Source organism: Oryctolagus cuniculus, chromosome 18 (genome assembly GCF_051225735.1).
Source record: "Oryctolagus cuniculus isolate XC-2025 breed Fujian yellow rabbit chromosome 18, ASM5122573v1, whole genome shotgun sequence".
Classification (NCBI taxonomy): domain Eukaryota; kingdom Metazoa; phylum Chordata; class Mammalia; order Lagomorpha; family Leporidae; genus Oryctolagus; species Oryctolagus cuniculus.
The window spans coordinates 8,488,201-8,514,386 of NC_142884.1; the positions used below are offsets into that span (position 1 = coordinate 8,488,201).

Consider the following 26,186-nt stretch of genomic DNA (forward strand, 5'->3'; position numbering starts at 1 on the left):
ACCGCCCTGACTTCCTGTGCTGCAAATGGGTGAAGACCCGGTCTCCAGGGATAGCATTGTCCCGAGACCCAGCTCCAGGGATAGCACCGTCCCGAGACCTAGCTCCAGGGATAGCACCGTCCCGAGACCCAGCTCCAGGGAAAGCATCGTCCCGAGACCCAGCTCCAGGGAAAGCATCGTCCCGAGACCCAGCTCCAGGGAAAGCATCGTCCCGAGACCCAGCTCCATCAATGTTGACACGGAGCTCTCCTCAGGGCGTCGGCTGCTGAGAGTGTGGTAGGTACCAAGTAGCCTTGTCTCGCTTGGAAACGTTAACCATTCCCTACCCAGGTTGTGGTGCTGGTGATACTATGTTTCATTGCTGGCTAAGGTGGAGACCGCTCTTCTGACTGCCTTACAGAGATCTGGTTTTCTCCGTGTAGACAGTCCTCTGTAGAGTGAGCATTTAGCAACGGGTGAGCATCTTGGTGGTCGTGCAGGAATGAAGTTAGCGGTTCCAAATGATGATGACCTGTCCTTCTGCCCTGCCTCTGTGTCATCTGAGAGCACTCGGAGTCTGCTGGCTCCTCCCCAGATGCCTGCCCCGGCCCAGGCCACAGCCCAAAGCCAGGAACTAGGAATTCAAGGAGGGCCTCCCACGCAGCTGCCTGCGCCATCGCCACCGCACCCAGAGTCTGCATTCCCAGGAGGCCGGGGCCGGAGCGGGGCAGGGGCTGATCCGGGCTCCCCCGTGTGGGATGCAGGCGTCTCAACCACGAGACCCAACACAGCCGTGAACCCCGGGAAGATCCTTTGTGTGTACATAGGTGTGTGTCACACACTCACACATTCACACACACCACTCACAGACACTCACACACACACCACTCACACACATACACACACACTCACATGCACTCACACTCACACACACTCACACATACACACTTACACATTCACACATGCACACACTCACACTTACACACTCACATGCACTCACACACACACATACACACACTCACACACACAGTCACACACTGAAACACTCACACACTCACAGACACACACTCACACACATTCACACACCTTCTCACACACTCTCACACATACATGCACACACACATTCACATACACACACACTCTCACACACTCATTCACACATTCTCACACACTCACACTCAGACACTCTCACACGCACTCCCACATACTCCCGCACTCAACACACACGCACACTCACACTCACACACACACTCACACACACTCACACACACCGAAACACTCACACACTCACTCACACATTCACACACATGCACACACACCATTCACACACTTGGACACACACTCACACATTCACACACATTCTCACACACTCTCACACACATGCACACTCACACTCATTCACACACACTCATTCACACACACTCACACACACTGCAGTCTCCTCTTGAAGCTCAGATTGTCCCAACTTTTTTTTAAAGATTTATTTATTTATTTGAAAGTCAGAGTTACAGAGAGAGAAGGAGAGGCAGAGAGAGAGAGAGAGAGAGAGAGAGAGGTCTTCCATCTGTTGGTTCACTCCCCACATGGCTGCAGTGGCCAGGGCTGGGTCAGTCAGGATCCAGGAGCTTCTTCCAGGTCCCGAGCACCCGGGCCATCCTCTACTGCTTCCCCAGGCACACAGCAGAGAGCTGGATCGGAAGAAGAGCATCCAGGACTAGAACCAGCGCCCAGATGGGATGCTGACACCGCAGGCAGAGGCTTCACTTTCTGCGCCATGCACTGCCCCTCACGCCTGTCAAATAAAATAAATAAATGCATCTTTCTTTTTAAAGATAGCAATTTTAAAATAAAGCAGAAGGCGCATCTCTTGTATGGCCTAGGGTTGGAAGGCACAGCCATTGTTTGAAAAAATCACAAAAGCCTGTCCAATTTCAGACGCGTGGAGGGTAGCCAGGTCTCGTGGCAGGAAGAGCAAGGGGAAGGCTGCAGCCGTCTGCAGGAAAAACGGCCGGCGCCCCAACGGGGACGCACAAAGCCGGCGCCCTGACGGGGACGCACACAGCCAGCACCCTGACCAGGACGCACACAGCTGGTGCCCTGATGGGGACGCACACAGCCAGCACCCTGACCAGGACGCACAAAGCCGGCGCCCTGACGGGGACGCACACAGCCGGCCCCACTGACGAGGACGCACACAGCCGGTGCCCTGATGGGGACGCACACAGCCAGCACCCTGACCAGGACGCACACAGCCGGTGCCCTGACGGGGACGCACACAGCCAGCCACACTGACGGGGATGCACACAGCCGCTGGCACCCCGACCAGGACACACACAGCCGGCTCCACTGACGGGGACGCACACAGCCAGCCCCACTGACGGGGACGCACACAGCCGGCCCCACTGATGGGGACACACACAGCCAGCACCCCAACCAGGACGCACACAGCCGGCACCCCGACCAGGACGCACACAGCCGGCCCCACTGACGGGGACGCACACAGCCGGCCCCACTGACGGGGACGCACACAGCCGGCCACACTGACTCGGAACAAGGGCGAGTGTTCCAGAAACTGGATGGGCAGGAGGCAGGGGTTCCCTGCCGTGAAAACGGGGCGCCGAGCTCCAGGCCACCTTTCTGCTGTGGTCTCCCTCTCTCCCAACGGGTGTGGGGCTTGGGGTCGAGGCACGGGGTCTTGGCCTGCTGGTCGCAAAGCACCAGAAATTGCTTCTTAGAGTTCTAGAAGCCGCCAAGTCCAAGCACAAGGCGCCGGCGGTGCGCCTGCAGCACCTCTGGCTGCACCCCCCGGCGGTGGGAGAACGGGCAGCTCACCCCGTGACAGCCGACTCTGACGGGCCCCCACACCCATCGGAGGGGTCTGGGGGACGCGTTCGGAACTCAGAGCTGGGCGGAGGCCCGGGCGGAGCGCAGCACCCACAGAGACACCCCCCCTTCCTGGAAGTGCCCGCCCCCTGCAGGCCGGCTCACTGGGCAGCACAGGTGCGGGCGTCCAGCAGTCGGCCAGAGCGAAGTGCACGCACGTGGGCAGCCCCGTGGACCTTCAGCCCCGTCCCCCCGAGTCCCACTCAGAGGCTTCTCTGAGCAAACTGAATGAAGCACATTAGGTGAGGAGTTCAGTTCGTTTTCCCGTATTTTACTCATCGAAGGCACAGGCCTACTTGCCAGCAGGACTTCCCATCAGGGTGAGGTGAGCGCTGGCCATGTCCAGTGAATTCCTTTTTTTTTTTTTTTTTTGACAGGCAGAGTGGACAGTGAGAGAGAGAGACAGAGAGAAAGGTCTTCCTTTGCCGTTGGTTCACCCTCCAATGGCCGCCACGGCTGGTGCGCTGCGGCCGGCACACCACGCTGATCCGAAGGCAGGAGCCAGGTGCCTCTCCTGGTCTCCCATGGGGTGCAGGGCCCAAGCACTTGGGCCATCCTCCACCGCACTCCCGGGCCACAGCAGAGAGCTGGACTGGAAGAGGGGCAACCGGGACAGAACTGATGCCCCAACTGGGGCTAGAACTTGGGGTGCCAGCACCACAGGCAGAGGATTAGCCTAGTGAGCTGTGGCACCGGCCTTTTTTTTTTTTTTTTAACCACCTGAAGCAGAGAAGTATGCCTTTTGGGCTAACCCTGGAAACCAGCCCTGCCCTACCACTTGGCATTTTTTTTATAAGATTTATTTATTTATTTGAAAGGCAGCGTTACAGAGAGAGAAGGAGAAAAGAAGAGAGAAATCTTCCATCCACTGGTTCACAAATGGCCCTCTCAGTGAGGGATAGGCCAGCCTGAAGCCAGGAAGGAGCCAGGGGCCAGGAGCCAGGGTTTCACCCAGGGTCTCCCACGTGGGTGCAGGGGCCCAAGGACTTGGCATCTTCCACCGCTTTCCCAGGCTCATTAGCAGGGAGCTGGATAGAAAGTGGAGCAGCCGGGACTCGAACCGGTGCCCATTCAGGGTGCTGGCGCCGCAGGCAGTGGTTCAACCCTGCCCTGTGGGCCTTCATCGCCGTGGAAGGTCACCACCACCATCTCCCTTGAACACAGCTCCCGGTGCTAGCGACACGGGAGAGGGACGAGGGGCGGGAGGCAGGCGGCTCGGCGCCGGCACCGTGTTGGAGCTTGGAGTTCCACTCGAGGGGCGAGTCTGAGCCACACTGGGAGCTCACAGCCCGCGGCACTCGCCCCTGGGCGCTCTGTGCACCTGCCTCCTCCTCAGGCCGCCTGTTCCAGAAGCCTCCATCACCTCGCCCGCCCTGCCTCCCAGCCGCTCTTCCCCGTGCCCTCTTCCCTCCTCCCTGGCTGTACCAGGCTCTGGGAAGCCCCCGGGGAGTGGGACCTGCTCCGTCCTGCTCTGCCCTCCCCGCTCATGCTCGGGGCCCCGAACAGCGTGCGTGAACACCGGTGGGTGGCGGCAACTCTTCCTCAAACAGGGACAGTCCTCGCGGCTAGCAGGGGTGACGCTCAGAGCACAGGGACCGGCAGGAAACACTTCCCGACCTCCCTCTCTCCCCGGGCCCCCCAGTGCCCGGGTCCCGTGGGACTGGCGTGGAGAGGTGCTCAGCACAGCCTCTGGCCCCACGGGGCTGCGCGTCCACGCTCACTCATCCAGAGTCCAGAACAACCGGAGTTCAGTAGCGCCCACGTGCAGGGCCCAAAGCCCGACAACTGCACCTGCTGCTCGCCCCCCCCCCCCACTTTGCTCCACTCCCCCCCCCCCGGGAGCTCTCACCTCGCCCTGCGCCCTGCGTCAGCCGCACCCACCGCAGCCACCTCTCATGCAGCCGTCCTCCGTGACAGTTCTCCCGGGAGCGCCCGTGGCTTGACTTGGTGTCCTGGACAGGCCCCCTGGCTAGTGCGGGGGGCTTCCTCGGTGCCCAAGCCTTTGGGGGTGGGCAGAGAGACCAGTGGGCAGGGAGGGTCATCATGACCTCCCCCGGCCTCTGCGTCCTCCCTCCTCCCTCCTCCCTAGCGCCCATCACAGCTCTAAATGTGTCGCCAGCACCTGGGGAGGTGAGAGGTCGTGGGGGCAGGAGGCCCCACCCAGGCAGGCCCGGGCACCACTTCCCTGCCTGAGCCGGCCGGGACCCCCTGACGGCCTCCGGGTCTGCACCAGGGAAATGGGTCGAGGCTGCCTCCCTCCCTGCACGGGACGGGGTTCAAGAAACGCCATGCGGCCCCACCTGTTGGCTTCCAGGCTCTCGCATCCCGTAGTCCCCCCGGCCCCCTGGGGAGGGCTCTCCGGCTCCAGCCCCCACCCCCCTCTGCAGGCCCTGCCCCCTCCTCCAAGCTGACCCTTTGCTCCCTGCCCACGCCCACCCCAGCCCCACCCCCAGCCTTCCCACACCCTCCCTGCCTGCCTGCACTCAGCTCAGCAGGGACACAGGTGGGCTGGGGGCTGCCTGCCCTTTGCCTCTCTCCCGCCCCCTCCACTCCGGCTCCGCGCCCAGGCCCTCCTCCCTCGCCCTCTTCTTTCTCCCCTCTCGCTCGCTCGCTCTTTTCCCACCCCCTCCGCCGTCCGCTCCATTCCCCTCCCCCGCCCCTCCTCCCTCACCCCTCCTCTCCCTCTCTCTCCCTCCCCTCTCTTCCCCCCTCGCTTCGCTCCCTCTCTGCTCTCTGCCCGCCCTCCCTGCCTCCTCTCCCCCTCCCCTCCTCCCGGGCCGCGTCCCCCCTCTGGGCGCCCGCCCTCCGTCATCAGTATTCCGCTCCCGTGGCCGACGCTCTCGGCTGCTCTCGGTCGCTGCCGCACCGTCCGAGGCGGGGGCCGGGGCCGGGGCCGGGGCCTGGGGGGGGTGGGTGGGGGGAGAGCGGCGCCGGCGGGCCCGAGGGGGGAGGAAGGAAGGAAGGAAGGAAGGCAGGCTGGAAGGAAGCGAGCGAGGAAGCAGGGGGAAGCGAGCAAGCCGAGAAGGGAGGCGGGCCGCGGGCGGGCGGGCCGGCCGGCAGGACGCGGAGCGGCCCCGAGCCCAGCGCCGCCGCCGCGGAAGCCCCCTCCCCACCCAGGAACCGGGGAGGGGGGCGAACGCTAGAGACCCGGGCTGGGCCGCAGCCCCGCCCCCCGCACCTCCCCGCAGCAGGCCTCGCACCCCGAATTCCTGTGCTTCATTGGGGGGTCCCCCCCCACGGCCCGGGCATGCTGCCCCCCGGAAGGAGCCCCTGTCCGTGCTGTGAGTAGCCACCAAGGGGCGCCGGGTGGGGGCGGGGGCGGGAGGCGGAATCGCGGGAGTGGGTGGGGGGCACTGTCTAATTGGGGGACGGTGGTCAAAGGCCTTCTCAGGGGTGGGGGGGATGGCAGAGAACAGTGGGCGGGGCCTGATGGCGAGCAGAAGCCGGTGGGGGAGGCGGTCGTTGGGGGGGGCTCTTCGGGCCGTCGAGTGCTGTGTTGAGGGTCGCCGCTTCCCGGGGGCCAGGGGAGTGGGGGCGGACGTCAGGCGGTCACTGCGTATCCAGCTGTGGGGTCGAGAATGGAGACTTTAGGGTGGGGGGCTCGCCTGCTGTATGTCTTGGCGCCCCTTTCTGGGGCGGGAGTCGGGGTTCATCCGTAACCCACCGGCCCCTCCCACCCTCCACATCGCCGCTGCTGCTGCTGGGGGGGGAATGCCAGGGATGGGGGGGAAGAGGCGGGCACGGGGTTTCCTTGGTGACCGCGCCTGGCAGGAGCGGTTGCCGTGGCAACCGGGGAGAACCGGGGAGTTTGGGAAGTGAAAATGGGAAAGATGGAGGGGGTGAGACAACCCCCTCCCCAGTCTGCAGCCCTTCTCCCTCGGGGGTCCCCAGGTGCCCCTGGGAGCAGCCCCTCCCTCTTCCCGGGACCCCCTTCCTCCAGGCTCTGTCTCTGGGCCTCTGAGAGGGGCACGTGTCTGTCTGGGACCACTGCCCCTCTCCCAGGGCTTCTTCGGCCTCTCTGGGAGCCTGTGCTCCGGCAGCTCCCTGCCCTCACACCTGCTCTCCTAGGACCCTCCAGCTGGACTTCACCTTTCTCCCGACCTCTTGCGCCTGTGACCCCTCCTGAATGCCCCTTGACCTCTGCACGACACCCTAACTCCAACCTGCTCCTCCAAGTCCCACTCCCGCCCTCCTCCACCTGGCCCGGGCCCTCAGCCTCTTTGTCCCTAGCACTCCTGGCCTCCTCCCCTCCTCCACGACCCTTCTTTGCTCAAAGACCCCGACACCCTGTCTGCTCATCTCGTAGGCTCCCCCAGCCCTAGACGCCCCAGTCCTAGGACCCTCCTCTCTGGCACCTGGCCTGCTCAGACCTACATCTCCCCCCAGCTCTTCATTCCTGAGCCCCCAAAGCTCAGGCTCTGTCCAGAGTTCCTGCCCCAGCCTCCTTGGGCTGCTCCTCCTCCTGGGCCAGGGGAGCCCTGGGTCCCTCGTGCCGTGACGCCCCCTCCCCCGCTCCTGCCCAGCCCAAGCCTCCTTCCCACCTCTGCTCCACGGCTGAGCCCCCTCCCCTGCTGTCTTGCAGCCTCAGGCGACTTTCTTTTGGGGTGGGGAATTCCCCTGGGGAGAGCCCAGCTGGGAGGGGGGAGGGAGGGAGGATCGGGGCTGCCCCTCGGCCCCCTCCCCGCCCCCCGCCCCAGCTGGGAGCTGCAGTAGAGCCTCCGCAGCGCCCCATTGCTATGCGCCTCACATCCCAAGTCCCGGCCGCGCAGCCGCCAGACAGGAACTGGGCTCCAGCGGCAGCTGGGAGTAGCCCAGTAGGCTTCCCTCCTGGTCCAGGGGGCCCGCAGCATCCTCACCCCTGCAAACTCCCCACCCCCACCCCAGGGCATGGCCAGGAGCAGTGCCTCCCCGGCCCTGTGGCATCTCCGGACTTCTCCTTCCAACCTGCGCCTCCCCCTCCCCTCCCCACCTTCCTCCTCCTGGTCCCTGGGACTCCGCTCCTCTGGGCTGTGACTGTCCAAAGGCATGCCTATGAAGGAGAGATTGCAGAGCCGCAGGCAGGTGGGAGAGAGACCCTCAGTGAGCATGGGAAGGGTGGGCGCCAGCGGCGGGACGCGCAGCTGGAGCGATGGACCCAGTCCCCCGGACACACACACACACACACACACACACACACACACCACCAGGAGTCAGGCGTCCACAGTTACTCAGTTGCTAAAAGGGAGAGTCCGGGAGACAGAGCGCACACCATGTGTCCAGGGCCCCGGAGTGAAGGAGCAGGCAAGGCAGACCCAGGGAGCCACAGCCCCGCGCCGGCAGCACCCGCAGGCCTGTGGGGGAGGGGCCTCAAAGCGTAGTTTCTGACTTGTCGGACCTCAGTCAGCCAGCTCTGGGAACCAGGAGCATGGCAGACACAGAGGCACGTGTGGGCAGAGGTGCCCACACACGTACACACAGTCATTCACCAGCAGCCAGAAGCCCAGATGTGGGGTCAGGGACCAGCCAGAGACCCGTGGAGGGGGGAGCAGGCCCCAGACTGGGGCGTGTGCACAAGCACACTCACAGCGCCCCTCGCACACAGCGCCCCTCACACAGCGCCCCTCGCACAGCGCCCCTCGCACACAGCGCCCCTCGCATAGTGCCCCTCGCACAGCGCCTCGGAGCCGCGCGCTCCCCGGGACACAAAGCAGCTCTGGAGCCCTGAAGGGGGCCCTGCAGCCATTTAAACAGCCTCCCCCCTCCAGGCTACTGACAGGAAGAGCCCCCCTTCAGCCCATGGGGTGCAGGCCAGAATGCGGGTGCAGGCACCAGCCCTGCATATTCTAGGGTCAGCCTGACAGCTGAGGCAGCCACAGCCCCACGTGCTTGCGGCCCAGGCATCCAACTGCAGTCCGTGGTGGGGGCCAGGTTTCCCCTGGGGTCGGCCGGCCGCTCGTGGCCCCAGTGCAGGTAGGGGGCTGGGGCTGCCCCGTAGGACACGGGGTGTGCTCCTCATCCCCGGGCCACAGGGATGCGTGTGAGGAGGGCGAGCCTCACTGGCAAGAGTGCAGAAGACAGGGCCCCCTTGTGCCAAGACGGTAGTCCCTCCCCTCCCCCTGGCTGGGACATCGCCAGCTGGTGGGCTGCAGGAAACCCCCTCTCCGTCCAGCCCCGGGGAGAAGCCCCTTTCCCTGTCTTTCCAGTCTCCAAGGCTCGGGGTGGCAGGGGAGTGAGGAGAGTGGCACAATGCCCCCTTGTTGCCTGGAAACCCACTCGCGGCTGTTGTCATGGCGGGCGGGGCGGGGCCAGGTGGAGCCGCCTCCAGGGCTGCTCTAAGAGCCGCCACCTTGCCAGGCACTCAGGCCTGAGCCCGCGAGTGGCTGGGGTCCTGGTGGGGTTGAGCACAGGGTGCGATCCAGGGCCACTCCCCCATCTCCAAGGGGTCCCCCCGGAACCTGTGCCAGTCCCTCGAGTTGGGCCCAGAGAGGGCTGCAACGAGGGTGCCCAGGCGGTGGCAGCTGCGGCTCCGAGGGAGGGGCACACCCCAGTGGTGAAGGGAGAAGAGGTTTGCCCTCTAAGTTAGAGCAGAGCGCACAAGGACAGGAGCTAACGCTTCCTGGGCGCGTGCCCGTGCCCGGAGCCAGGCAGCGTGCTGAGCGCCCCTGCGGGCGAGGGGGGCTGAGCCCCATTTGACAGGCGGCGAAACGGAAGCCCAGAGAAGTGTGGTCTCTGGCCCGAGACCACACAGCTGCAAGCGGCAGTCGGGCCTTGGCCTCGGCAGACCGCCTCCCCTGGCCGAGACAGCGGCTGGACAAAGGGGGAGGCAGAGGGAGAGTGCTGCGCCCCGGCCCCCGGTGGGAAGGAGGCTGGGGAGCAGCGGGGTGAGGTGGTTCGTAGCAGTGGGAGAAGTGAGGCCTCCTGGTAGCTGGGCCCCCCGCGCCCCGGGAGCTGAGAGCTCACCCACCTCCCACGCTGCCGTCAGCAGGACCCAGCCTGCCCCACTGCGGGTAGAATCTGGTTCAGGGACGGCACAGGCCCAGGCGTGGTCGAGCCCATAGGCTAAACCCCTACTCCGTGACAGATGGGTGCTTTCCATGTGGGCTTTTTTTTAAAGATTTATCTTATTTCTTTGAAAGAGTTACAGAGAGAGGGAGAGGGAGAGAGGTCTTCCATCTGCTGGTTCACTCCCCAAATGGCTGTACTAGCAGGAGCTGTGCCGATCCGAAGCCAGGAGCCAGGAGCTTCTTCTGAGTCTCCCATGCAGGTGCAGGGGCCCAAGGACTTGGACCATCTTCCACTGCTTTCCCAGGCCATAGCAGAGAGCTGGATCAGAAGAAGAGCAGCTGGGACTAGAACAGGCGCCCATACGGGATGCCAGCACTTCAGGCCAGGGCTTTAACCTGCTACGCCACAGCACCGGCCCCAATATGGGCCTTTTTAAAGATTTATGTATGTATGTATGTATGTATGTATGTATGTATTATGTATGTATTTGAAAGGCAGAGGCAGAGAGAGAGATCTTCTATCTGCTGGTTCACTCCCCAAATGGCCGCAGTGGCTGGAGCTGTACCAATCTGAAGCCAGGAGCCAGGAGCTTCTTCTGGGTTTCCCATGCGGGTTCAGGGGCCCAAGCACTTGGGCCACCCCTTCCACTGCTTTCCCAGGCCACAGCAGAGAGCTGGATCAGAAGAGAAGCAGCTGGGGCTCGAACTGGCGCTCATGTGAAATGCCAACACTGCAGGCGGCGGCTTTCACCCGCTAAGCCGCAGCGCCAGCCCCTCCATGCAGCCTTACGCACTGGGGGGCAGGGGCATCACAGAGTGGGGAGAAGATCGGTCCCCCTGCCCAGTGAGGACACCTGCTCCTTTGAGCGTAGCTGGCATTGGAGTGCCCTGGTCCCCTCGGGGCAGGTGCCGTCTTCACAGCCTGCAGCAGAGAGCCTGGGGCACGAGCGAGGTCAGAATTCAGGCCCTGTTCTCCCAGCCCCAGCCCTCTGTCCCCCCCCTGTCCTTCCTCACCAAGGGCGGCCTGGCGACGCTGAGTCGTGGAGCCCTCCCAGTGAGCGGTGCTTTGCTGAACGCTCAGACGCTGGTCCCTCCCCATGCGCAGGTGCTCCCGCCAAGGCCCCCGGGGTGGGGGGGAGAAGGCCCCTCCCCAAGGTGACGCCGGGCGATTGTGGCAAACTTCAAACTGATTCCAGAGCCCAGGCTGAGCCCTGCCCTGCAGAGGGTCCCCCTTGCCCTGATGCATGGACTCCGAACCTGTCCTTGGACAAGATGCCAGGTGACGTGGGTACACAGTGGCGGCCAAGACACACCGCGGCGCTTCCGAAAATTCCCAGCTTGGTGTCACTTTCAGTAGCACCCTTTTCCACACGAGCTGGTACCGCAGCCGCCCATCCAGCAAGGGGGGCCTCGTCAGGCTGGCTCGGACCACGCCCCTGTCCGCCTGCCTGGACCTTGGCATTGAAGACTGTTTCAAGCCCCCAGCACCAGGCTAGGCCCCAACTCCATTCTGAGAAGATTCCGTTTAGGGGTGATAAGCTGCCCACCCCCCATCCTGGGCCGCAAAGGGCCCTGGGGGCCTGGAGGTTCAGTCTCTGTCTCCGCGGCCACCCGGCCTTGAATGCCCATGGATAAGGCAGTGACCTCACTGTGTCTCAGTGTGTCCGCGTGTACAGGGGACACCGGCACCGCCTCCCCAGGGGCCAGTGGGCAGGGCAAGGGGCCAGAGGGAGCAGAGCCGTGGGGGCTCAGGGGTAGGGTTGGAAATGACCGCACCACGCTGTCCAGCACAGTGACCACTGTGGCCACAGCCAGTGCACCTGCTGCTGGACCGTGCAGGTGGGACACCGCCCTCGGGACAGGGCGTGGTGTTGAATTGTCCAGCAGTTCCCACCCCAGCCTTCCAGCCCTCTTCCTGAGAACGTGGCGGCAGCATGGGATCATGGGACTGGAGCCCGGGCGTCTGGTTTGCCCACCTGCCAGCTGGGCTCTGACCATGGCCCGCGTTTACCAGGCCCTGGCCATGTGTAGCCCCGCAGGTCCCTTGCTGCCACCCCCTGCCCACCACACAGAGGTCGCGTGGCCGGCAGCGGGTGCAGGCAGTGGTCACGGGTCCTGCCCCACTGCTCCCCAGTAGAGGTGACCGTGTTCAGGGGCCTCCTCACTCTCCTCCCCGTCCCCCCTTCTTCTCCAGCCGGCAGACCTGGAGCCCAGATCTGTCAGAGGAGCCTGGCTCCTCCCACACTCCTTCACCTCCTAACACCCCAGGTCTGCCCCTTGGACAAATCGGGTGCCCTCTCTTTCCCGCCTCTGTCCCACAGCCCCCAGCACAGCTTCGTCCTCTCCCCTGACCCCTGACCCTCAGCCCGGCTCCCTCCCCGCCTCCAGCCTCCCCCTGCCAGTCTGCTCCGAGGGGTCTCTCGCACCCAGAGCGGACCCACCGCCCCGGCTCCAGGCCCGGGCCGTCATCCCGCAGTCAGAGGCAGTCAGAGGCGCTCTCGGCTCCGGCTGGGCACCTTCTCTCTTTTGCTCCAAAACTGCCCAGAAGACGGAGCACGCCTGGCGGGACTGTTTCTTGCCTCCCCTGGGTCCCCGAGTGTCCTAGCTGCCATCTGCCGGGATCTTCTCAGGCACAGAGCCCGGGCCGGCGGGGAGCAGGCAAGGCTGGGAGGCCCCGGCCCCGGCCCCGCGCTGGCCTCCCCTCCGGCGCCCCCGCACACGCGGGCACCTGCACCCGCTGCCTTCCCTGCTTCTTCTCCCCTCGGGGCCTCTGTCTGCATCTCCCCTGGTTCCTTACAGCAGGCAGGGTGGAGAACAGGTGCACCCCTCACCTGGGGCTGCTGTGGGCCTGGGCTTTGGGTTCCGATCCAAGCTGTGATGCTTTGGGGCTCCCTGAATCAGCATCTCTGTCTGTACAATGGGCACAGGATCTATCCCTTCCTCCTGGAGCTGTGGGGAGAAGCCAGCGGCTCGAGGAGTGGGCTCTGCTTAGCACGGCGCCCACCTGCACGCAGCAGCCACTCCCGTCCCTGTTAGAGTGTTCCCCGGGGGGCCCGGAGAGCCACCAGGCACGTGTCACTTTCTGTGCAGTGGGGGTGTGGGGAGGAAAGCCGGGGTTCTGCATCGCGTTGGCTTTGCTGGCACCAGCCGTCGCCCTGCAAAGCGCTGCTCTTGTCGGACGTGCCCTGGGCTCTGTGGGAGCGGGGAGGCACTTCCTGGCTGGGAACGCGAAGCCGCTTGCCCTCTCTGTGCCTCTGTGGAGTGGGGGTGCCGGCGATGCCATCTCAGAGGGCTGAGGGTGGACAAGGGCCGCCACGTGCTGAAGCCCTGACGGTGCCTGGCCACGGCTAGGGGTGTGCTGGACACCACGCGTCTTGGTGGTTCTGCTACTCTGAGTTAGAACGAGCACGCGTGGAACCGTGGCTGGCTTTAGGAAGGGGCTCAGAGGACGTGGGGTGGGGGGTGTGCTCAGCACACAGCTGTGGGAAGGGGCTGAGGTTTCCTGAGGGCACGGATGCTCGGCGGGGTGCACAGACCCCTGTTGGGGACCCGGAGTGTGGTATCCAGGGCCAGCCAGTGGCACCGTGGCACGAAGAGAAATCTGGGACACGATGTCCAGCTAACGGCAGTTGCGTCTTGGCATGGGAAGGTGCTGCCTCTTCTGGGCAGGCCTCCTGGGATGGGCAGGGACCCGGAGCTGCCAGGGCCGTGGGGCCTGAGTGGTACAGTTGGAGAGTGTGTCCTGGGCTGGACATGCAGACGGGGGGGTGTGGCTGGGGGCAGGACCTGTGTGGGAGTGTGGCAGGGAGGAGCGTGGGCTGACAGCGAGGGTGCCGGCCTCTTCCACTCCCTCCTCCTGCGTTTGCTGAGCCCCTGCTGTGTGCCAGGTGCTGTCCTAGGTCCTGGAAACCCAGCGACCCAGGGAACAGACACGGCCCCTGCCCTTGGAAAGCTTCCGTTCATGGCCAAGAGCAGACGGGGTCAGATGGCGAGACGCGTGCTGGGCGCTGTGGGCTGGCCAGGGTGGCCTCGCGGAGAAGGCCATGTGACCCGAGACCTGACTGAAGACAGAGCGGAGCAGGTACAACGGCCCCGGGGCTCTGAGGCCCTGCCTGCGCAGAAGCGGCGGCCGACGTCGGGCAGGGGGTGGCAGATGAAGTCAAGGAACTAACATGGGCTGGGTTCCCGGGGCCACCACGGAGAAGGCTCTGCCCTCTGAGTCAGACGGGGTCCGCGGGGCCGCTGAGCCGAGGAGGGACTGGCCTGACCTGCTGGGAACAGGACCCCTCCGGCTGCCTGTGGGGACAGAGAGGCCGGGGTGGCAAAGGCAGAAGTGAGAGACCAGGGCGGGAGAAGGTGGCCAGGCCAGGTCAGCCCCTGTGTGGGGGGCGGCAGGGCCATCCGTAGAGCCTCTCCTTACTCCGCTTCAGAGCGCGGGATTCAGACCGCACTCAGCCAGGATGCGCCACTGTTACAGCTGCCCCTCGGCAGCCCGCGCGCCCCAGCTTTGCTTACCCGGTAGCCTTTATCAGCGCCTGTGCCGGGTCTGCCACAGAGTAGGGCCTCTGGAAGTGACGGGTGGATGGATGGACGGACGGACGGACAGATGGACAGATGGGTGGGTGGGTGGATGGAGGGATGGATGGACGGACAGATGGACAGATGGGTGGATGGATGGACGGACGGACGGACAGATGGACAGATGGGTGGATGGATGGACGGACGGACAGACAGACAGATGGACAGATGGGTGGGTGAGTGGATGGAGGGATGGATGGATGGACGGACAGATGGACAGATGGGTGGGTGGATGGACGGACGGACAAATGGACAGATGGGTGAGTGGATGGAGGGATGGACAGATGGGTGGGTGGATGGATGGGTGTAAGTGGATGGATGATGGGTGGATGGGTGGATGGGTGGAAGGAAGAGGAGGGAGGGGGGAGGAGGGAGGGAGGGGATGTGTCCGCCCTGCCCATGTACAGAAGGCTATCAGGAGGTGGACGTCCAGCTATGGCTAAGGGCCAGGGCAGAGGGAGCCTGAGATAGACTGTCTTTGTGATGTGAACAGGGACCTCCCTCGGCAGGAGGGCAGGCTGACTGCAATGTGGACCCAGGTTTCCGGGGTGCCAAGGGTGGAGGAAGAAGCGGACGGCCACGGGGTGTGGCGGGGAATGGGAGGGGCTCCCGTGGTACGGAGACCTCAGCAGCACAGGCTGGGCCAGGACAGGGCGAGGCAGCGGGGTGGGGGGCAGGAGGGAGGTGCTGGCCCGCGGCGGGGACCAGAGTAGCCCAGGCTGGTGATGCGGCCGCTGAGGCGGTCTGTGTGCCACGAGGCTGGAGGCTCGGCTGGCACAGCCCAGCCCCCCTTCCCTGGGCAGCCCAGCCGCCAACCTCCCTCCCCCGCTCCCCCCGACCTTCCCGGCTGCCCAGAACCAATGGGTTAATTAGATAACGGAGCCTTTGATTAGCAGCAGAGGGGGAGACACCCCCTCCCCGTGCTCGCAGGGAAGGGGGGAGGGAGGGAGGGAGGGAGGAGAGGTGCCCTCCCCGAGCAGAAGGAGAGAAAGAAAGAGGGAGGGGGCGGGGAGGGAGGGAGCTGAGGCACAGCTTGGCTCTGCACTGCCGTGTGACCAGAAATTGTAATCGCATAGAGAGCGAGAGAGACAGGGCCAGGGGAGACCGAGACGGACGGACAGACAGGGACTGACTGCAGGCGGGTGATGAGGGTGGGGCGAGAGTGAGGGGAGATGGAAGAGAAAGAGAGAGGGGGCCTGGTGGTCCTGAGGCCGGCGAGACAGTGAAGGGGGGAGCCAGGGGGGGCCGGGGACCAGAGGCCGAGAGAGGGACCTAGCGGGGCCGGGAGGGCGCTGAGGGGGCTGGGGCTGGTGGGTTGAGGAGGAGGCGGGGAGGGGGGCCGAGCGGCGGCTGAGGCGGGAGTGGGGGTGGCAGGAGGCAGGGGAGGCAAGCTGAGGACTGCTGCAGTGGCCAGAGGACGGCCTCCTGGGGTGGGAAAGGCGGCAGGCCGGGAGGGGGGGGCGCGGGGAGACCCAGGAAGCCCCTGCGCCCCCCCCAGCACCACCTCGACGAGAGCCTGGAAAACAGGGCGAGAGAGCCCCCCGCATGCGGAGGGGGGGCCTGGGGCGCAGGGAGAGGCCCAGCGGAAGCCTCCGAGCCACCAGGGTGAGTGTCCCTCGCGGTGGGGGGCTGGGGGAAGAGACAAGGACGGCGAGGGTGGAAAGGGGAGGGAGCCTGCTGCAGAAGCCGCGATGGGGGAGGGGGCTGGCGGCGGGAGAGATGGGGACAGATGCGGAGGCAGAGACACAGCCGCCCCAGAGGGTGCCTTGGCTTCGCGGGCACTGCGGGGGCTGGGGGGCAGCCTCGGAGCCTGGCCCTGGTGGGTGGCGCCAGCCCCTTGGCTTAAGGAGGGGTCCGGATCTTTGTCGGAATGGAGACCCAGGACAAGAAGGGAGCGGAAAGCTGCCTGCTCACCTGTGGGGAGATGGGGACCCCCACCCCCGCCTTGGCATGGACAGCCCAGACACACAGAGAACCCCAGCTTCTGGGGCAGAAAAACAGCCTGCAGGGCGCACAGAGAGCCAAACTCCGGCTCGCCCTCTGTCTCCGTCTCTGCTTCTAGCTCTTGTTCCCATGTGCACAGGGGCACACACATTTTTTCTGGGTTAGGATGATCTGGGAACTGCAGGAGTGAGTGTGTGTGTGCATGTGGGGGGGGGAGCGTACATCTGGGGGGGTCCCGTGTCCGTGGGTCTGGGGTCCATGGTGTGAGGACGTGCCGAGTGGGCTGTGTGTGTGCATGTGTGCGTGAGCGTGTGGGTCTGGGGTCCACGGTGTGAGGGCGTGCCTGGCGCTGCAGTGTGTGTGTGTGTGTGTGTGTGTGGCACTCCCCTCTCCCCCCTCTCCCAGGGACCCTCTGGGGCCGGCGTGTGTTGGCAGAGCCCGCTGGTGTAGGTACATTCGCCCGTGCTTGGAGGTGACGCTGTGTGGGAAGGAGGGCTCGGAGCCAGAGGAGTGGCCCCGGAACCAGCAGGCCTGCTCCGTGCCCTTGGGCGAGCCGTTCCACCTCTGCAGACTGGGCACCGAGCTGCCCCCCATGGCTGCCGCGAGGCTTCCGGGAGACAGCCGGGGCGCGCGGCGCGGGGCAAGGCTTGCCCCTTCCCAGCACCCAGTATTACTATTATTCCTGTCATCCGCGTCGGCATTATCGCTGTGATGAGCGTGCCTCGTGCTCACCACAGCCCTGGAAATGGACGGGGGAGGGCGGCTTGGGGAGGGGGGCAGCGACTCTCAGCGCCCCCCAGCTCAGAGGCAGGGTCCTTGGGCAGGGTCCTGGGCCTGTCCCTGCTCGGTCAACCCCCCAGCACCGTCTTGCGGCAGCTGCTGGCACAGGTCCCACTAGACGCTGTCTTGGCCTTGAGCAGTTGCGTCTCAAGGCACATGGGGGCTGCTGTGGCCCGTCCTCCCCCGCTGTCGCCTTGGCCCTCGTCTGCCCACACTGCCACCTCAGCGGTCGCCTTGGCTGGCACCTTGCTGCTCCCCACGTCCCCCTTTCCGTCTGACCACAGGACAAGGAGGAGGGGCTCGGTGGCTGGGCCGGGACCCCGGAGGCTGGCGCAGGGGGCCGAGCCAGGTCCTGACCCTCACAGCCTGCCTCCCGCTTCCCCCTCTGCCACCTGCGCTGTCTGCCCCGCTCACCCCTCCCCTACCTGTTCATCTGCCGCTTGAGATCTCACAGGGCCCTAGGTTTTGAGTGCGGCTGACTTTTCCTACTTAGTGCAAGTGGCCGCGGCCGGCACTTCCCGTCCCTCGCCCTCGGTTCTGCCTTCCGTCCGCACAGGGGGCATGGTCTCCCTGCAGGGACAGGTCTGCCCCGCCGGCCCCTGTGGCGGCCTCTGGGTCCCGTGCCGGGCACCGGGCAGGGAGGGGGTGATGCGAGCCCCTGTCCCTCACGGAGTCTCTTCCCCTCTCTCTCCCTCGCAGCCCCCAGCGCCCAGGTGGAGCATGAACAGTGAGGATGGCGCGTGCCCGCGGCTCCCCGTGCCCCCCGCTGCCGCCCGGTAGGATGTCCTGGCCCCACGGGGCCCTACTCTTCCTCTGGCTCTTCTCTCCGCCCCTGGGGGCCGGCGGGGGCGGTGTGGCCGTGACAGCCGCCGCTGGAGGAGGCTCCCCGCCGGCCACCTCCTGCCCCGCGGCCTGCTCCTGCAGCAACCAGGCCAGCCGGGTGATCTGCACGCGGAGGGAGCTGGCCGAAGTGCCGGCCAGCATCCCTGTCAACACTCGGTACCTGAACCTGCAGGAGAACAGCATCCAGGTGAGTGGGCGGGCGGCCACGGCCGGGGGCGGGGGGCCCTCCGCACGCATCCCCTCCCCCACGCCTGGGAGGCGCATTGGGTCGCACGCATCCCCTCGCCCGCGCCTGGGAGGCGCATTGGGTCTCACGGACTTCCCCGGTGGGCTCCAAGCTATCGGGGTTGCAAAACACAGCCCATTCCAGCGGCCGGGTGCCGGCCCCTCCCCCACCACGGGGGGGGGGTGACGATGGCATTAGCCTGCCTGAGCCCTGGCTCCCTGGTGCTGAGAGCGACCCTTCCCGGGGGACCCCCCGGGTGGCCGTGGGCCTGCGGCGACGTGACTGGATGTGTTTCTTCATCTGAGAAATGGGGACAAGAGCCCCTGCCTGGTGGTGTGCGGCCAGGGTCTTAGTGCTGGGCAGGCACTGGGTCATTCAGTCGGCGGGCGCCCGTGGCGGCATCCGTCTCCTGGAGCTGTGTGGGAATCGGGGGCCTGGTGTGGCAGTGTTGCGTCTGGCGATTGATCGTCGCTCGCGGGCAGAGCTGGGCCGATCTGACGCAGGGCTCTGAGCCCCTGCTCTGCTGCCGTCTGGGGCCTGATCACCCTGCGAGGTGGGGCCCAGGGCGGGTGCTTGTCCTGGCCAAGGCCGCCAAGCCCCAGTCCCAGAAGTGTCTTCAGGCATTGCCAGATATTCCAGGAGCGGGCAGGGCCCCTGCCAGCGCCACTGTTTGAAAGGCAATGGTCAGTGCCCTCCGCTCCCCGCCCCCTGTGGCGGGAGAGAAGGATGCTCCCTGTGCAGGCCCCGGACTGCCTGGGCCTGGCCCCCTCTCTGACTGCAGCTCTTCCTGCTTGGGCATTGGGAAGCGGTGAGGGTCAGCAGCCGCCGTCTGACCGTCCGGGAGAGCCAGATTCAGGCGAGAGAGGGGCTCCCGGGGACAGCCCCTTCCTGGGTGGCTGTGGGGAGTTTCGGTCTCACTCCCCCTGCAGGACCTTGTCCTTAGGGCCAGGTGCACCTGCTAGCCTTGTGCTTTGGGCCACAGCTGCAGCCGCAGCCTGGCTGTCTGTGGCTGCCTGAGGCTGGCCCTCGGCACACTCGCTGTCCCCTGCCTGAGCCCTGTGCCCCCGAGGTCCTGCCTCATCTGTTCGTCAGTCGCCAGCTGCCTCTGTTGTGTGCCCAGCGGGCTCTGCCCTGTGCCCCCAGCTGCCTGCGTCCCAGAGGGGCAGGAAGCAGAATCGGATAGACAGACGGGTGGCAGGGGTGCGCAAGGGGCAGCCGAGGCCAGCGCACGCCTGCACGGCTCCCTCTTCAGTCCCAGGGCCGTTTGCTGAGTGCCCTGTGCATTTGAGCTCCTTACAACCATGCACAGGTCCACGTGTCCCTTCTGTGGCATATGTCGCCAAGCGTACCCTGAAGTGGATGGTGGTAGGGGATGAAGAAGGGGGCTAGGCATTCCTGGGGGCTCCTGCGCCTGCCCTGAGGCCGCTGCCACCGCCAGGCAGCACGGCCTGCAGCGATGGACAGTGTAGGAGGGGTCGGTGCGCATGCGTCCGTCTCAAACTCGGCACCAAAGCAAATGCACCTGCAAAGCCCGCCGGGCCCTCCTGAGTTTGGGGCACACGGGGGCCTCGTCAATGTGCAGTGCAGTTGACCTCCTTAGGGAGCACCTCCCCAGCAACAAGAGGGGTGGCTGCTTTGTTTTTAAAAAATAAGGGAGCCAGCACCGTGGCTCACTTGGCTAATCCTCCGCCTGCAGTGCCGGCATCCCATATGGGCGCCGGATTCTGTCCCGGTTGCCCCTCTTCCAGGCCAGCTCTCTTCTGTGACCTGGGAGTGCAGTGGAGGATGGCCCAAGTGCTTGGGCCCTGCACCCCATGGGAGACCAGGAGAAGCACCTGGCTCCTGCCTTCGGATCAGCGTGGTGCACCGGCTGTAGCAACCATTTGGGGGGTGAACCAACGGAAGGAAGACCTTGCTCTCTGTCTCTCTCACTGTCTAACTCTGCTTGTCAAATAAATAAATAAATAAATAGGAATAACTTTCAAAGATGTGTAAGAGGCCAGTGTAGTGGGTAACGCTGCCTCCTGTGATGTCGGCCTCTTCCATGGGTGCCAGTTCAAGTCCCAGCTGCTCTACTTCTGATCCAGCTCCCTGATAAATGGCCTAGGAAAAGCAGCAGAAGATGGCCCAAGCGCTCAGGCCCCTGCACCCACGTGGGAGACCTGGATGAAGCTCCTGGCTCTTGACTTTGGCCTGCTCAGCACTGGCCATGAAGCCACTTGGAGAGGGAACCCGTGGGTTGAAGACCTCTCTCTGTCTCACCCTTTTTCTCTGACTTTCAAAATACATAAATAAATTTTCATTTAAAATGATTGCTTTTCTTTTTACTTTTCTTTCCCCCCCCCCCCCCACAGGCAGAGTTAGACAGTGAGAGAGAGAGACAGAAAGGTCTTCCTTCCGTTGGTTCACCACCGAAATGGCCGCTATGGCTGGCGCACTGCGCCAATCCGAAGCCAGGAGCCAGGTGCTTCTCCTGGTCTCCCATGGGGTGCAGGGCCCAAGGACCTGGGCCATCCTCCACTGCACTCCCGGGCCACAGCAGAGAGCTGGCCTGGAAGAGGAGCAACCGGGACAGAACTGGCGTCCCAACCGGGAATAGAACCTGGAGTACCGGCGCCACAGGCGGAGGATTAGCCTAGTGAGCCACGGCGCCAGCCAAAAGATTGTTTTAATTACTTTTTTTTATGGAGCTGGCATAGTAGAATAAGCCTCCGCCTGCAGTGCTGGCATCCCATTTGGGCGCCAGTTCAAGTCCTGGCTGCTCCACTTCCGACCCAGCTCTCTGCTGTGGCCGGGAAAGCAGTAGAAGATGGCCCAAGTCCTTGGACCCTGCACCCACGTGGGAGACCCAGCGGAAGCTCCTGGCTCCTGGCTTCGGATAGGCCCAGCTCGGGCTGTTGTGGCCATTTGGGGAGTGAACCAGCAGGTGAAAGACCTCTCTCTCTCTGTCTCTCCCCCCTCTCTGTAACTCTGCCTCTCAAATACATAAATAAATCCTCTTAAAAATACTTTTTATTTATTTGAGAGGCAGAGAGCGCTCCCATCCACTGACTCACAATGACCAGGGCTGGGCCACAGCCAGAGCGGGAGCCGGGGCGCCATCCAGGTCTCCCTTGTGTGCGGCAGGGACCCAGTCACTTACGCAGTCACGGCTGCCTCCCAGGGTCTGCGCTGACAGGAAGCTGGGCACTGCAGCCCAAGCCGGCAACTGACCGCAGGAGCTCCAGTGTGAGACGCAGGGCTCAGAACCACTGGGCCAACTGCCAGCTCCAACAGGAACGCCGGAAGAGTCCAAGTTACAAAGAAAGCAAAAATCACCCCTACTCCCACCATCTAGACATAACTAGCTACTGTTAACTTTTTTAAAAAAGATTTATTTATTTATTCGAAAGTCAGAGTTACACAGAGAGAGGAGAGAGAGAGAGAGAGAGAGAGGTCTTCCATCCGCTGGTTCACTCCCCAGATGGCTGCAACGGCTGGAGCTGCGCCAATCTGAAGCCAGGAACCAGGAGTTTCTCCCGGGTCTCCCACGTGGGTGCAGGGCCCAAGGACTTGGGCCATCTTCTACTGCTTTCCCAGGCCACAGCAGAGAGCTGGACCGGAAGTGGAGCAGCCGGGACTTGAAACAGTGCCCATACGGGATGCCGGTGCCTCAGACCAGGGCTTTAACCCATTGAGGCACAGCGCCAGTCCCTGTTTTGCCTTTTTTTTTTTTTTTTTTTTTAAGAACAACTTAGTCGGCCGGCGCCGCGGCTCACTAGGCTAATCCTCCACTTGCGGCGCCGGCACACCGGGTTCTAGTCCCAGTCGGGGCGCCGGATTCTGTCCCGGTTGCCCCTCTTCCAGGCCAGCTCTCTGCTGTGGCCAGGGAGTGCAGTGGAGGATGGCCCAAGTGCTTGGGCCCTGCACCCCATGGGAGACCAGGAGAAGCACCTGGCTCCTGCCATCGGATCAGCGCGGTGCGCCGGCCGCGGCGGCCATTGGAGGGTGAACCAACGGCAAAGGAAGACATTTCTCTCTGTCTCTCTCACTGTCCACTCTGCCTGTCAGAAAGAAAGAAAGAAAGAAAGAAAGAAAGAAAGAAAGGAAGGAAGGAAGGAAGGAAGGAAGGAAGGAAGGAAGGAAGGAAGGAAGGAAGGAAGGAAGGAAAGAAAGAAAGAAAGAAAGAAAGAAAGAAAGAAAGAAAGAAAGAAAGAGAAAAAACAGAACAACTTTGTCTCAGTTCCTGATCTACTCTTTGGGCTCATGTTGTTTATTTTTTTTTTTTTTAAGATTTATGTATTTATTTGAAAGGCAGAGTTACAGAGAGGCAAAGGCAGAGAGAGAGAGAGAGAGAGAGAGGTCTTCCATATGCTGGTTCACTCCCCAAAAGGCCACAACAGCTGGAGCTGGGATGATCTGAAGCCAGGAGCCAGGAGCTTCTCCCGGGTCTCCCATGTGGGTGCGGGGGTCCAAGCACTTGGGCCATCTTCCACTGCTTTCCCAGGCCACAGCAGAGAGCTGGATTGGAAGTGGAGCAGCCGGGACTCGAACCAGCGCTCACACGGGGTTCCGGCCACTGCAGGTGGTGGCTTTACCCGCTACGCCACAGCACCGGCCCCACTACTGTTTACATTTACTTTAATATCTTCCTGGCTCTTCCCTGTGCCTATGCAAATGCATATTTAATTATTTATTACGGGATGAACACACATTAATTTAGAAATCACACCTAAGTAAAAACAGAGACCAAAGCCAGCCAGCCATAAATCCACAGCACAGGACACTGGCTCCGTCCCTGCACACTCTGTCGGTTGCACGGGAAGCACCGTCTTATAAATAGATTTTTTTTTAGGTTTTTGTCTTTTCTTATTTTGAGGGAAAAAATGGAATCACTATTCCGTGTCGATGGAAAGCTGGCATTTGGCACCGAGCGGCATCACCATGAACTTGTCGTCTCCTCTGTGATGTCATAATGGCTGCCCGGGCCCCAGGGCGTGGGCAGGTGTAACTGGCGCCTCGTTTGCAGTGTACAATCCATGTAAACAACACCGCGGTGAACATCCTCGGGCTCATTCTGGAATCCCTGGGACAAACTCCTGGGCATGGAGCCGCGGGGTCAGGGGGAGGACCGCAGAGGCACTCCCCCGAGATGCGAGGGCTGTGTGCGGGCCCTCTGCCCTCACGGCCCACCCCACACACCCCCAGACCTGGACCAGGCACCCCTAGACTGGGAGGGATTCTGCGGGTTTCAGAGCCTCCCCAGTCAGCTGGCCACTCAGGGGTCGTCTTGCCGCGGGCGGGGCCTGTGGCGCAGCAGGTGCCTGGTTGGATGGAAGGCCCGGGTGCTTAGCTGAGGCCCTGGGACCACCTGTGTCGCCGGAGCCGGAGGCAACTCCTTGCAGCTCCTGCCCGAGGACAGCGGTCCCTGTCACCTGCTCCTGGGCAGCGCAGTGCGGGCGGCCGCAGTCACACAGGGAGTTTGCGCGCCACTTATGAGCCCTGAGTGGTGGGGCTAGCCTCTCCCTGGGACGCTGTGGTCCACTCTGGGGTTTAACGTGACGGGGACAGCCGGCAGCCCCCGCGGGTAGGATGGAGGCCTTCTTTTTAAAAAGTCATCAGTCTTTTGCGGGTCTCCCTTGTCGCTGCGGAGATGGGTGCTACCCAAGCTGGGGGGCTCTGGAGACGCCTCCCGAGGGAGAGGTGTGGACCCTCTGCCTTGCGGCCGCCGCTCACACCAGGTGTGCCGCCCCGGGGAGCCGCGGGCTGGCACTGGGCACTGGCTCAGGGGGCAGAGTGTAGGCAGGCCCAGTGGGAAGCCCCTGGCAGGGTCCACCTCTGCTGCTCGCTCCCTGCCCCTGCTCCTGGTAGGCAGCCCTGATTGAGTTTACCGTGGGACTCTGTGTGTGTGTGTGTGTGTGTGTGTGTGTGTGTGTGTTCTTGCAAAAAAGTGCTTACTGTGGCTTTGTGTGCGCGTGTTTCTCATTTATGTGGATGAAGCTGTGTTTTGGGTCCCCTTCTTTCTTTGTCTCGATGCTTCCACCCGGCTGTGGCGTCCCTGGGTCGGTGGCGAGCCCGCTGCCTTAGCCGCTCCTGGGAGGGAGCCCAGCGCTCCCCCGCCCCAGCAGACGTGCAGGCGGCCGCCGGCTTCCCCACCACAAACCTCAATCGGGAGCCCTCGGGGAGCTGTTTCTTCGGAATATATTCCCGGCGGGGATTGCTGGGTCATGGGATATGCAATGCACTTAATTTAACAAAACCCCATTGCAGCCGCCCAGGCGTCCAGTGGGCTGCCCCGGGCCTCCTGAGGACCCCCGCAAGGCCACAGGGAGGAAATGTGGCTCCATCCAGGGAACCATCCAAGGCCACGAGGGTCCCCGACAGTGGGGGCGTGGTCAGCCGTGCTCTTTCCAAACGTTTATTCTCATTTTATTTGAAAGACAGAGACAGACAGAGATCTTCCGGCTGCTGGCTCATTCCTCAACCGCCTACAAGAGCCAGGACCTCCGTCCCGGGGTCCCACATAGGAAGCAGGGCCTCGGACCCGTGGGCCATCACCTGCCGCCTCCCAGGGCGCTGGCAGCAGGGAGCTGGGCTGGGACGGGGGCCAGGACTCGAACTCGGGCACTCTGAAAGGGGGCTGGGTGGCACAGGCGCCCTCTTAGCCGCTGTGCCTCTCCCTGCACAGCCCACCAGGGGAGGTTTCTGTTCTTTAAAATGGAGTTTTGGCCGGCGCTGCGGCTCACTAGGCTAATCCTCCACCTAGCGGCGCCAGCACACAGGGTTCTAGTCCCGGTCGGGGCGCCGGATTCTGTCCCGGTTGCCCCTCTTCCAGGCCAGCTCTCTGCTGTGGCCTGGGAGTGCAGTGGAGGATGGCCCAGGTGCTTGGGCCCTGCACCCCATGGGAGACCAGGAGAAGCACCTGGCTCCTGGCTCCTGCCATTGGATCAGCGCGGTGCGCCGGCCGCGGCGGCCATTGGAGGGTGAACCAACGGCAAAGGAGGACCTTTCTCTCTGTCTCTCTCTCTCACTGTCCACTCTGCCTGTCAAAAAAATAAAAAATAAATAAATAAAAAATTTAAAAAATGGAGTTTTGAAGAAATGCCCAAAGCAGAATACCGAGTTTTCAAAGGATGCAAAGAGGGCTGTCAGTCTGTTTTAAAAACTCAGTAATAATTTCGTGAAAGGCCCGGGAGCACCAGAGGGGGCAGCAGGCCTTTCTCTTCGTCCTGGGGTGGCCGGAGAGACTGACTTTCTGCTTTGATTTTCTTTCTTCTCAAAACCTTCCGTGAGAACATTTAATATTCTTTGTAATTTGAGCAAAGTAAGCATACTAAGTACAAAGTGCTGTACGGAGTACTTCAAAAAGTTTGTGCAAGATGGACTCCAAAGTCGTTTGTTTTGGAGAAAAGAAAATGGTAAGCCGTGCGCAGGCTTTTTTTCATAATGCACATTTTCTGTGAACTTTCCAAAGACCTCGGTTAGCCTCGGATTTCCTATTTTTTTTTCTTGGCACCACAATAGGCTTATCTTTTAATTCCATTTCCCGTGGACGTTTTGAAGCCTGGCAGAGGCTGGGGGAGTCCGTGGTGGGATTTCCTCGCCTTTCCCTGGAGAGGGAAGAAAGACCTGAGGTTTGTGCAGCCTGGCGGGGAGGGTTGGAGGGGTCGTTGACAGCCCCCCTCCCCGGGGGAGGGACAGAGGTGTCACAGGTGTGGGGACGGAGGCCCAGGCGGCTCTGAGGGACCTGTCCCGGCCCGCCCAGCCAGTGTGGCCCCTGTGGGCCGGCCCTGAGCCCTGCGAGACCTGGACTCAGCCTCAGCTTCCCCACTTGTCACTCTGCTACTTTTTGGTGTCTCTTTTTTATGATTTGTTATTTATTTATTTGAAATTTATTTATTTGAAAGCCAGAAGCAGAGGAAGAGGCAGAGGGAGAGAGATTCTCCATCCGCTGGTTCACTCCCCAAATGGCCACAATGGCCGGGCTGGGC

General features: G+C 63.2%; 1 protein-coding gene and 1 long non-coding RNA gene across 4 annotated transcripts in view; one reads left to right on the forward strand and one right to left on the reverse strand.

The window, feature by feature from the left end:
• Positions 1-1,496: 1,496 nt before the first annotated feature.
• On the reverse strand, positions 1,497-6,200 carry LOC149120759 (uncharacterized). Of its 2 annotated transcripts, none has more exons than XR_016224581.1 (3): positions 6,063-6,200; positions 4,712-4,862; positions 1,497-1,771 (listed from the first exon to the last, which is right to left on the reverse strand). It is a non-coding gene; the product is annotated as an uncharacterized LOC149120759 (long non-coding RNA). The 2 variants fall into 2 exon arrangements; XR_016224584.1 differs by lacking the exon at positions 6,063-6,200 and adding an exon at positions 5,163-5,262.
• LRRC4B (leucine rich repeat containing 4B) overlaps positions 5,858-26,186 on the forward strand; it is a 33,566-nt gene continuing 13,237 nt past the window's right edge. Inside the window, exons 1-2 of one of the 2 annotated variants that reach the window (XM_070063000.2) lie at positions 5,858-6,143; positions 17,847-18,177. In XM_070063000.2, the coding sequence (XP_069919101.1) occupies positions 17,881-18,177 (297 nt within the window). In that variant the 5' untranslated portion in view covers positions 5,858-6,143; positions 17,847-17,880. Of the gene's footprint in view, positions 6,144-15,778; positions 16,029-17,846; positions 18,178-26,186 lie in introns of those variants that run through there. The other variant, XM_070062999.2, reaches the window with a different exon arrangement.